Source organism: Hevea brasiliensis, chromosome 10 (genome assembly GCF_030052815.1).
Source record: "Hevea brasiliensis isolate MT/VB/25A 57/8 chromosome 10, ASM3005281v1, whole genome shotgun sequence".
In the NCBI taxonomy this organism is placed as follows: Eukaryota; Viridiplantae; Streptophyta; class Magnoliopsida; order Malpighiales; family Euphorbiaceae; genus Hevea; species Hevea brasiliensis.
This window is the reverse complement of record NC_079502.1, coordinates 98,489,988-98,502,320: the sequence shown is the minus strand read 5'-3', so window position 1 is coordinate 98,502,320 and position 12,333 is coordinate 98,489,988. Positions and strand designations below refer to the sequence as shown.

General features: G+C 31.8%; 2 protein-coding genes across 2 annotated transcripts; one reads left to right on the top strand and one right to left on the bottom strand.

Annotated features, from left to right (window-relative positions):
- Nucleotides 1-3,250: 3,250 nt before the first annotated feature.
- Nucleotides 3,251-3,876, bottom strand: LOC110668294 (uncharacterized). The gene has a single exon (XM_021829484.2). The coding sequence runs from the start codon at nt 3,868-3,870 to the stop codon at nt 3,607-3,609; it is 264 nt and encodes an 87-aa protein (XP_021685176.2). The 5' UTR covers nt 3,871-3,876; the 3' UTR covers nt 3,251-3,606.
- A 3,121-nt stretch (nt 3,877-6,997) lies between these two features.
- LOC110668196 (pentatricopeptide repeat-containing protein At1g03540) lies at nt 6,998-9,965 on the top strand. The gene has a single exon (XM_021829346.2). The coding sequence runs from the start codon at nt 7,305-7,307 to the stop codon at nt 9,174-9,176; it is 1,872 nt and encodes a 623-aa protein (XP_021685038.2). The 5' UTR covers nt 6,998-7,304; the 3' UTR covers nt 9,177-9,965.
- The last annotated feature ends 2,368 nt before the right edge of the window (nt 9,966-12,333 follow it).

The window sequence follows — 12,333 nt, the reverse complement described above, 5'->3', positions numbered from 1 at the left end:
AATTGACCAAATTGCCCCTCGTCTATTCATCCCGATTTGCAAATAATCCAATATTTCTTCCGGCTCCCTGACCTAATTATTTGATTGGCTTAACAGTTCTTTTTCATGATTTTCTCTTTTCCACTGTGTTCGTAATGGTCCTAAGGACCGCGGCGTCACATTTTACGGTTCGAAATTTGAGTTTAAAACGACTTCGCAATCCTTCCCGAGAAGGTCACCCATCGCTGTGACTCTCAGCTCGTTTAACTTCTTATGTTCTGTTTTTCTTATTTATACTTAACTAATTGAATACTAATTATTTGTGTTTATGGCTTCTCTAATTGTCTTAGATGTGGTTCTAATCTCCTTAATTGTCCGGACAGACATCAGTCACCGAAACAGTAAAATATACCAGGCTATATAAATAGGGGTGTTACAGTTCATCTCACGCCTTTTTCCTATTGCCTTTTCTAATATGTGAGATTGATTTTTCACGGTGAAGGCGCTTCTCATTATGATAGTGGGCTTGAAATAATTAGAAAATTTATAGGACAAGTTAAGGCTATATGCATATATGCTTATCTAGATGTTGAGCATCCCATAGTTGATGAACCAGTAATTGCATTACCAAGCAAGATCTAGTTAAGATTGGCCCTAGTGTGGGGAATGCAGACCTTAGAGTGAGGGGTGGTGAGATGTTCCTATATATCTTATAATGATCCAGGATTTGATGAGTCCATTCATGGCTTATCTAATCAAGAAAAAGTGAAATTTGTTTGGAGGGAAAGCATGACAATATCTATTATGATCCTTCAATCCAGAATCCCATTCCTAAGTTTAGAGAAGTTGTGTTTATGCATAGTGTGGCTAGAGGTGTTGCAATGAAGATAGCATAGGCCTACTAGGTTGAGAGCAAAATGCCAAAAAATTAAGGATGAAGAGATAGTATTAATATTGAAAAACCTTTTAGCCAAATTATAGAAGCTCCTGCCTTTTTACCTAAAATATTTTAAGAATAGCCAGACACCAAAATTAACTCTCTGTTTAGTTTAATTCTATAGTAAAATTCATTTCATTTATCAATGAATTTTATGATAAAATTAATTCACAAATAAATTTCTTTATTTGATATATTTTATATTAAATATGAAATTCATTTTAAATTAAATGAATTTTGTATTTGGAATAAGTAAAATAAAATAAAATTATATATAATAAGAAGATAATTTTATCACTTTAAATATATGTAATTTTAAGTTTGAAATTCATTTATAAATTCTATCAATTTTGATAGAATTTGGTTTAGTTATAATAAATTTCAAGTAATTGATTGTTAAAAATTTCAAATGGATTTTTATTTAAATCAAACACAAAAATTTTATATTTATATGAATTCTATAAAATTTTATAGAATTTATTTATGTCAATCATTACCTAAGGAGTTAATGCCGAAGATTATATAATTGGGGATTCATATGCCTATTTCTAAGTACAAGAGACTAAGAAAATTATCATGGTTGAATTGGATAGTGACTTCAAAGTTAAGCAAGCTAGTCTTCAAGTTTATACAGTTAAGATCAATTTAGGAGATCCAACTCTAGGACTGTTTGTGATATTCAGTTAGATAAAGAATTGAGGACTGAATAGCTTTGACTTTGAAAATTAAAATTAAAAATTAAAGAAATGTATAGAGAGAGAGAGAGAGAATTTGAATATGCATGCATCTCCAAAGTCAACCCTCCAATCTCCAATTCATCAATGTGCCCATATTGTATTTGTTAGGTCCGTCATTACTTCTTAATTAGCCTATACATGTAAGGGGCAAAAAAAATCAAATTTTTAATATTTTTTTTTTATCAAATTTAGTTTCATCTTATTTAATTCTTTTTTCCCTAGCTAATAAATTAAATGTAATTCGATTTATTAAATCTTGTCATGTCAATGTCTCCTATGTTACTATAGGTATATATGTACGAATAAGTTTTGAAAATAAATGCAATTGACAAATCACTCTGAGGTGGGATCTTAATTAGTTTCAAATTGTAATCACAAGCCTTAAATAATTTCTATTTAAACTAATTAATAATTAAAATTAAAACAAATTTCAAAGATTAATTCAATTAATGTGCACAAAAGTCGATATTCTAATCTTTAAAAAAAATATTATTAAGACAAATAATCATCAATTTCAAAAAATTAAATTTTTATAAATTATAAAACAAATATAAAGGATATCCTCATAAAAAAAATTGTGATGCTAACTTATAATAATAATAATAACAACAACAATAAAATTTCAAATTAAATTCTATCAAAAGAGCAACCACCATTGTTTAGCAGTGTTAATTAACCTCCTATATATATATATATATATAGACCCCAAAAGACTAAAAAATTTTATTCTATTTTTGCTTGCTACCTAACTCCTAAGTAAATACCGGTTTTGAATTGAAGAAAATTAATGAGGAGAAGCTACCCAGCTGCAGTAGTTAATAAATATGGAAAGTTTGTAACCTACAGTGTCACAGGATTTATTAGGAAGCTGTAGTCCTCCTTCCCATCACACCAGCACCCACCCATCTGCTCACACTTTACATTTATACACCATTTCACGTCTCAAACTTTACAGCTGTGTCTTATTTATCTGTCTATGAAAATTGGGTATTTGAATTTAACTATGGATGGCCCCTTTTCAGAATTGTAAATTACCTTATGATATATGTACCATATTACTTTTCTGTCATATATTCTTCTGAGATGGTCCCAACAATCACCTCAAGTTGAAATTGCCTTCACAAGTCACTAATCATGTAACAAGAACTAATTGTACCTTAATCTTTAACTAATACTACTTTCCTCTACAATATTTTCATAAAAACTGAATTTGACTCGGATTTTATTATGGTCACATAACAGCAGGCTATCTCATAATTCTTATCAGAAGTTGACCATGCACCTTTGGCCATGCAATAAAGAGTATGAATGGTTCAATATAATTGCATATATGGTTGCATGCCATACCACTTTCTCAGTGGCTTTCCCTTTTTTAATTTTCAGAGTTTGCTACAGAGATGAATTAGTCAAGAAGGATCATCTAATCTTTGGAGACGATTAAAATTAATTAGTGTTTTTTTAATTACTGAGTATAAGATAATACCACTTAATTAATTAGCAGTCTATCAATTCTTAAGGCTTCTGAAGAAAGCTGGAATCAAATCAAACATAATTACAGTAGTTTCTCTATTTATATAAAAGATGGGAAAGCAGGAGAGAATCACATTTTATCTGTCCATTAATATTGATATTTTGGAACAATTAGTAGACACCAAGCTCTCTGCTTCAGCCATTACTACTCCTCAACTACCTATGGTTAATGAGTTACACAATAAGAGATAACCTCTCTTTTGCCATAAAAATAATTGATCTCTTCAGAATTAATAGATGAAAAAACTCGATACCCCTCATCACTCCTGAAAAAGACTAATCAGCTTACCTGCTAATTGGCAGCTGCATACCATTAAAACCTGCAAAAACTACAAACCCCAAAAACCATATTTCTTCTTCTTCTTCTTCTTCTTCTTCTTCTCAAAAGAGAACTAAATGAAGCAAAAAAAAGACTTGAAATAATTATCGATAAGATCGAAGAATGGCGCCACAGAAAGTACATATAATAGCTTTCCAGGACTTCCAATAGAATGGTACATAACAAAATCTTGTGCAAGTTTTCATGTCGGCTACGCTGGCTCCACCGCCGCACCGTGAGCAAGTCCCCGCCGCCGGCTTGCTTCTCCGCACTTTCCGGGTCTGATCAACGAGAAAGCAGAAGAATACCATGGTGTACTGTAAATACCGTTTCGAGAATGAAAAGAAAAAGAAAATGGAACACGGCATCTAGGCATGGAAGATTTATATATATGCTTGAGAAGTGTTAAAGCTCGAGCAACTTCTTGGCTTCTGACCGTTGGATTTAAAAGCCTGTAGTTCGAATCGGACGGTTGGCAGTTGCAGGTGGAGAGTTGTCCACCGTTGTTTAATAAAGCCTTGCTCTAACGGCCCTGTAATGTCTTCCCACGCGTAGAAATACAGTTGGTTGGTGCCATTATGAGGAGTGTGATGATGGGGTGGCATCTGAACCGTACACGTGATTAAGAAAAGGAATGACCCCGTCCATTCGGGTGGCAGTTGTTAGATATGTAGTATTTTGTTAGGTATGTTAATTGCCACCAAAATGTGATAAATCAGAAAATAAATGTCTCTCCTTTGTTTTCACATTTTAAGGAAACCACCTAAATTTCTTCATTAAAAAAAAAATTATTGAAATTGAATCAATTTAATTTAATTTTATATTTTAAAAAATACAATTAAATTTTTTTTAAACTAAAATTAAGATAAATCAAAATCAAAATTTTAATGGATTATATAATTTAATTTTAAATCCTCAATCATAGAGATTAAAATCATTACTTTTTATTCAAAATTAAACTAAATTAAGAATTGATAAGTGTGTATATTATACACATATTATAAATTTTCATAACAAATATTATGTTTAGAGAGAAAACAAAAATTTAGTTGAAATCGAAAATTTAATTAAATTTATTTAATTCAATTATTTTTTAGTCATTTGTTTGGTTTAGTTTTATATTATCATCTTTTAGAAAATTGAACTGAATTTTGTTTAAAATAAATCTGATACAACAATTTCAGAAAAATTCAAATTGATAAATTAAATTGACTAGGGAAGCTCTTTTAAATTGCAGAGTTAATGTGGAAGAGGTGTGTCGGTTATGTGATATGGTTGTTGAATCTATAGATCATTTATTCATTTATCGCAGGCTTGCTCATGAGGTCTAGATGAATGCTTTCTCAAAAACTTGCAATGTTACTGTTAATGGGGAGAATTCAAATTGCCGTTTCGTGAATTAGTTAGTTAATGGGCGTCGACTTCCGTTGCTCAAATTGTTAATTATGCCCACTCGTTTCTCTTTAGTTGGCAAACGATGCAAGGACATTCTGTGGTTATGCAGCATTATCATCGTCGCAAGAGGTACAGATGGTATTATTGCTTGGTCCAAACCTCCTGCTGGTTCTTCAATCTTCGGGTAGTATTGGTGCTGGCTTGGTGCTTCGCGATGAGAATGGGCAGGTGATAAATGCTTGTCAAATTGTTTTGGATGGGCCAACGGATCTGTCAATAGCTGAGGCAATGTTATTTAGGAAGGCTCTAAGCTGGGTCAAGAGAGTTGATTCATCATGTCATTTTTGAGCTGGATTCCTTGGTAGTGGTTAATGCAGTTTGGGTGAAGTCTGTTAGTGTCTCATATTTCGGTAGTTTTGTAGATGATTGTTTGGGTAAATTACATTAACAGTACCCAAACTTAACATTACGTAACAATAAAATACTCAATTTTTAATTTACAACAGAAAACTCCATAATCCTTAATTTCAATAACATAAAAATCCCTAAAACCTATAATAACTAATTTTTATATATTTTTACTTATGTGACATTTATTTTATTAAAAAATTATATTCTCTTTCTTAATTTGATACTTATTAAAATAATTATAAATAAATTAAAAATATTATTTTATAATTAATTTCCCTCTCTACATTCTTTCTCTCTTGTTCTCTCTCTACCTTCTCTCTCACACTTATTCTCCTCATTCATCCCTCCTCCCCGGCGGAAAACTCACTTCCATAGAAACCATCTCAAAGATAAACTCACACAAACTTGTTCCCACTCCAAAAAAGATCCTCAAGCGGGCTCTTCAAGTGTCTCTTAGCACTCTCAATGATCCTATGCACAAATAAAGAAAATCCCTCAAAGTTCTTTTTCAATCTCTCCATGCTTGGTAAAGAAAGACAAAATGCTAAGAGAACAAAATGCAATTTGCATAGTTCACATAAAGCCCAAGAGCACAAAACTACACCATATAGTTCTTCCTCCAAGAGCACTGAAAGCCATCCTGTAACATAATCAAACTTTCACTTTACATTTTTCCTCCTCTCTCCCCCAATTGCAAATTCAAGATTTCGATATCAAAATATTATTCTGATTGGATCTCATAAATGAAAAAGTTACTCCTCCCTCTACCATTGTTACACTCCTTTCTCAATAATCTCAAGTTCAATTTCTGGCCCAAATACTCCAAATTACTTATGCACAGGCCATGTCCCCAGCCTTAGCGAGTTGTTGTTTCGCTAATTATTTCATATTAGTATCATTGTTGGTTGAGTCAATGTTGAAGGGGTTGGATGGGTATGAGTTAGTGAGGGACATGAGAGGTGATAGAGGTAGCAAGCTAGATTGATGAAAAAGTTAGGTATATGCTAATCGAATAGGGGAAAAGAGGAGGCAATGGGTGTGGGGTGCTAATGGAGATGGGTTTGCTATGGATCTATTTTTGCTGCTGTCTCGTTCGCTTGAGCAAATGCTGTGTGATTGAGAAGCTACCTGCAGAGATGGGTAGTAAATTTTTGGCATGGGTCAGGGGTTGGGTTTGTCAAGATGGTAACAGTTGTGAAGGTTAATAAGGGTGCTATTTGGTCTTGGCACAAGTTAGTGAGAGTGGTCAGTGTTGAGAGAGCTGAGTGAGATTTGAAACGTGTAATGGATTTTTGTATCGGGGAAGAGGAGAAGCTGAGTGTAGCCAAAAAGAGAGAGATGATGGGGAGAAAGAGAATAGGGGAGGAGAGAGAAAAGATGGAGAGATGTTAACTATGAAATATTTTTTTAATTAATTGATTTTTATTGTCAAATTTAGAAAATATAATTTTTTAATAAAATAAATGTCGTATCAACAAAAAAAAATAAAAAAAGGCTATTATAAGTCATAAGGGATTTCACATTAATAAAATTAAAAATCAAGTGATTTTCTGTTATAAACTAAAAATAAAAAACTTTACTATTATAAAGCCTAAATTAAGGTACGATAAGTGTGGTTTACCAACGATCGTTTGTTTTTCTCAATGAACTTACTTCTAATTCAGTTGCTTTTGCCCGTATGCCAGAGAACTCTGTCGCTCATTTATTAGCATCAATGACTAGTTCATACTCTGATCTAAAGGAGTAGGGTTATGTCCCTCCTTTGTTTATTTGTGATGCTTTTATCTCCAATATTTTGTAATGGAAATCTATTTGTTGCAAATTTTAATTTATTTAATTTTTTTTTTAATTTTTAAAATAGAATAGAATTAAACCGATGGATACTCGGTGACATATCCAATACTATACAAAAGAAGGCGGCTACTAAACCACCATTTCTTCGTACCGCCGAAATTTTCAAAAATTAGTTGCACTTCTTCTCCTCCTCCCCATTTTCATGAAGCTCTTCTTCTCAATTAAACGCCATTGCAGCTCTTTCAATCTCAAAGCCACCCAAATTCCTCGAACCAAAGAATTCAAAATCCTCCAATACTGTAAGTCTGGTGCTCTCATTGATGCACTTCACCTTCTTAACTCTCTAGACTCTAAGAAGCTCTCTAACAAGCCATTTTTATATGCATCTCTTTTGCAAACTAGTACCAAAGTTGTCTCTTTCAATCATGGCCTCCAAATCCACGCTCATTTAGTAAAATCCGGTCTTGAGACTGATAGATTTGTTGGCAATAGCTTACTTGCACTGTATTTCAAGTTGGGGCCTAATTTCTTGGAGACGAGAAGAGTTTTCGATGGCCTTTATTTTAGAGATGTAATTTCTTGGACTTCAATGATAACGGGTTATATTAGAGTAGAAAAACCCAAGAACGCGCTTGAATTGTTTTGGGAAATGTTGGGTTTTGGGGTTCAGCCAAATGCCTTCACATTATCTGCTGTGATAAAGGCTTGTTCAGATCTTGGGGACTTGAGGCTTGGTAAATGCTTTCATGGGGTGGTTATGATTCGTGGGTTTGACTCCAATCATGTTATTGCCAGTGCTTTGATTGATATGTATGGGCGGAACTATGGGCTAGATGGTGCACGCAGGTTGTTTGATGAGTTGCTTGAACCAGACGCTATTTGCTGGACATCTGTCATTTCTGCGTTCACAAGAAACGATATGTATGATAAAGCTTTGGGATTCTTTTTTTTGATGCAAAGGAAACTTGGATTAGCACCAGATGGATTCACTTTTGGGACGGTGTTGACTGCTTGTGGTAATTTAGGGAGGCTAAAGCAAGGTAAAGAAGTGCATGCTAAGGTCATTACATCTGGATTTAGTGGAAATGTGGTTGTTGAGAGTAGTCTTGTTGATATGTATGGGAAATGTGGGTTGGTCAATGAATCTCAACGTGTTTTTGACAGAATGAATATAAAGAATTCAGTTTCTTGGTCCGCATTGCTTGGGGGTTATTGTCAAAATAAGGACTTTGAATCTGTTATTAGGATTTTTAGGGAAGTGGAAGAGGTTGATCTCTACAGTTTCGGGACTGTTCTTCGTGCTTGTGCAGGCTTGGCAGCGATAAAGCAAGGGAAAGAGGTTCACTGCCAGTACGTTAGAAGAGGTGGTTGGAGAGATGTTATCGTGGAATCAGCTTTAGTTGATCTTTATGCAAAATGTGGATGTGTTGATTTTGCACGTAGAATTTTCACAAATATGCCTGTTAGAAATTTGATAACTTGGAACTCCATGATTGGTGGGTTTGCCCAAAATGGAAGAGGGGGAGAAGCTCTTCAAATATTTGACGAGATGATTAAGGAGGGGATTAAACCTGACTATATTACTTTCATTGGACTTCTTTTTGCTTGTAGTCATGCAGGTTTGGTTGATCAAGGAAAAAAATATTTTATGTCAATGACCAAGCAATATGGAATTAAACCTGGAATTGAGCATTACAATTGCATGGTTGATCTTCTAGGCCGCGCTGGTTTACTAGAAGAAGCTGAAAACTTGATAGAGAATGCAGATTGTAGTGATGATTCATCTCTTTGGGCAGTTCTTCTCGGTGCTTGTGCAACCTGCACAGACTCTGCTAGTGCAGAGCGCATTGCAAAGAAAACTATGGAATTGGAACCTGACTACCACTTGAGTTATGTTTATCTTGCTAACATCTACAGAGCAGTAGGCCGATGGGATGATGCTGTAAAGATAAGAAGATTAATGAAAAATAGGGGGGTTAAGAAGATGCCTGGTAGAAGTTGGATTGAGTCTAATAATAACATGCATTCATATTTAAATGCAGATGATTTCATTATGTCTATAGACAATGATTGAGCACGTGAGTTGGATCTTGTTCAATGATGAAAAGAGCAATGTATGGATAAATTACTGGAACCAACTGGAAGACTCGAGAAAAAGTTTAAATCTCTGAGCTTCTCTTGGTCACTATCGAAATACTTTGAGGCATCCAGAAGACCAGAATGACTGAAGAATATTGTTTATTGAACTCAGGAACTACGAAGGCGGCAGCCACCATTGAACCCGAGTTATTGCAGCTGAATTCCATGACCACCCAATTTTCCTTACTGGGAGATCACTAGGGAATTCCCATCTTCTGGTATTATCAGATGATGCTGACCTCTCCTATCTCTTCACTGATTAATTGATGGATTAGGAACACATTTCCATAGATTCTCTTGTATTGTCCCTTTTGGGGACTCCAACCAAAAGAAAAGAGTCTTCACACAATAATTTGCGAGACAACCAATTTTGGGATGGAACATTATTATTATTATTATTATTATTATTATTATTATTATACTAAAACGCACAATAATTAACCTATTTTATCCTTTTTATTTATTTTTTCTTTTATAAATCTCATCTTCTTTTTGTGCCAATTTTCTACAATGTTCTTTTAACCTATTTTACACTCTTCTTCCTTCATTATTATTGAAGGAGGATGTTGTCCTAAAATAGTCCAAGAGGAGGGTGAATTGGACTTTACAATTTTTCAGCCCTTGCTTATAGCTTACTGAAAAATTGTGATTTTGTTCAACTAGGTGCTCTTTTATATATATTGTAAAAGTAATATATGTTTCAATAATATGTCCCTAAATTTCAGTTTGAGTTTCAATCAATATTTATAGTAATTTTTGTCATAACATGCATCACAAGATTTTCATCCAATTTCTCAACCTACTCAATATATCTTCAAGTATATCAACTCAATCTATTCAATCAATCATTCACTATCATGCATAGGAATTAAATCACATAAAAGTAAGGAGATTAAGGTTAGAGAGATCAAACACAATTATTTTTATAGTGGTTTGGCTTAACTAGTCTACATCCACTCTCTCAAATAACCCTCTTTGAGTTTTTTCTCCACTATTTGCTCTTTTAAAGATAAGAGAACAAAAGCCTTTTACAACTTTTTCTATACCAAACTTTTACCAAGGTAGCTTGAACCCTTGACAAGTGCACTCTCAAGCATTCCCACTCTCAAACTTCAATAGGTGCTTGTACAACCTCTTTTAAATGTAATTTAATGTTTTAACATTCACTCTCACTTAATACAAATCAAACTATAAAGAAGAGATGAGTTGATTTGCCAATGGTAGCTCAAAGACTTCAAAACTCTTGAATGAAAGCAATAAATGAAAAATCAAGATTGGAGTGCAAATGTAAGCTTTCATCAAGTGTAAAATGAAGTAAAGAAAGTGTATTTATGGTCCTAAATCATTTTAAACCGTTTAAAATCTTTTTGGAACATTATACACTCTGTTCTAGGCAAAATGGCTGTTATTTTGTCTTTTTGTGTGAATTTAAGCAACTCTGATCATTTAGCAAACTAATAAAATTTTGGCAACAGTAGTAAACTAGTTAGTAAACTAATGTTTTAGCAAATACATTAGCAAACTAATATTTTAGCAAACAGGTTAGCAAACTAATTTACCAGATGCCTGTTTCAAATTGTAATCTAAGAAAAATGATTTAGACCTTAAGAAAAAATATATACTCCAATAGTAATATCCAAGGTCATGATGAGAGAAAATTTTATAAAATAATTAAAAAAAATTTAATTTTGAACTCCATTTGACTAAACTTTTATTTATTCTTTTTACACAAGTCTTAAGACTCAATTTCTAACTCTATGACTTTCATATCTTTACTTTGAGTCTTGACTTTCATAATCTTGTTCTTTCTCATCTTGGATTTGTCTTGAGATGCCTTTAAGTATTCTTCCTCCTTATATGTAACTTCAAAGGTTCTTTATGAATAAGAGAAAGAATCTACACATCACTTTAAAATTGGGTTAGATAGATTCTATTTGAGTTTTGTTATCATCAAAATCAATGCTTTATTTTGAGCTGCACGGGGTCAACAGAGAAGCATTCTTCTTCTACTTTTATTAGAAAGCAAGTGATGGAAGAAAAAGATAGGCTCTCTTTCATCATCATCAAAGCTCCTGTTAAGGTATTTTTCTTCACTTTTTTTTCTTAGCTTTCTTTATTTATTATCAAGTAAATTAATGATCCATTATTTATATTTTAATTTATCTATCGTTTGAAATAGATTTCAAATGTTTTTTAAAATGATTGGTTATTAATTTCTTGGTTGTTTAAATGTCCTTAATTAGTTTTACCTTTCTTTTGCATTTGGATTTATTGGGGAATCATTTTAATGTCCAAATTGAGATTGAAATTCTTCTAATATGTGTTTTTTTATTAGATTTTAAAGAGTCAATAATTTTACTATTATTTAAAATAATAAAAAAAAATTTTATCATTCACTTTAAACTGATCTTTGAAATCGTCCACTTAGCTAAACAATATATTTTAATTTTTTGTATTAATAAATTTAAATCGTTATCAATATATTATGTTAAAAAATTATAAATAAATATAAATTATTATAAAAGATAATAATAATAATCTTAAGAATTACTTTGATTGATAGTCATAAATTGTGATTGAAATTTAGAAGTTCAAAAAAAAAATATTTTGTTTCGGATTGATTGCTGTACATATATAAATTATGAAAATTTAAAAACTCTTCATATTTTATATAATATACATTTTGATATTTATTATTTTAAAACTATGAATGATCCAACCATTTATTCTTTTATTACTAAATTCTAAATTTTCATTTTTATTTTTAAAATTTTATAAGATTTTAGTTTATTAATAAGATAAAATATTATAATTTTCAAAAATTTTATACTTTGACTAATGATAATAAAAAAATAAAATCAGTTACTTTTGAAAATAATAAATGTATACTATAATACATTTTAAAATATAAAAATAGTATTATGTAATTATTCTTTTTATTTTAAATAAATAAGTCATTATATGTGAAAATTTTAATCTATCATAATATAAAATAACAAATAAAATTATAAAACATGTAACGTGTTAACTTAATATAAAAAATGTTAAATTGGGAGAAAATATTATTTTAATTTGAATTTAGATAATTCAAA

Excerpts from the sequence above, each read along its gene's own strand:
- LOC110668294 (XM_021829484.2), bottom strand. The coding sequence starts at position 3,870 with ATGCCGTGTTCCATTTTCTTTTTCTTTTCATTCTCGAAACGGTATTTA.
- LOC110668196 (XM_021829346.2), top strand. The coding sequence starts at position 7,305 with ATGAAGCTCTTCTTCTCAATTAAACGCCATTGCAGCTCTTTCAATCTC.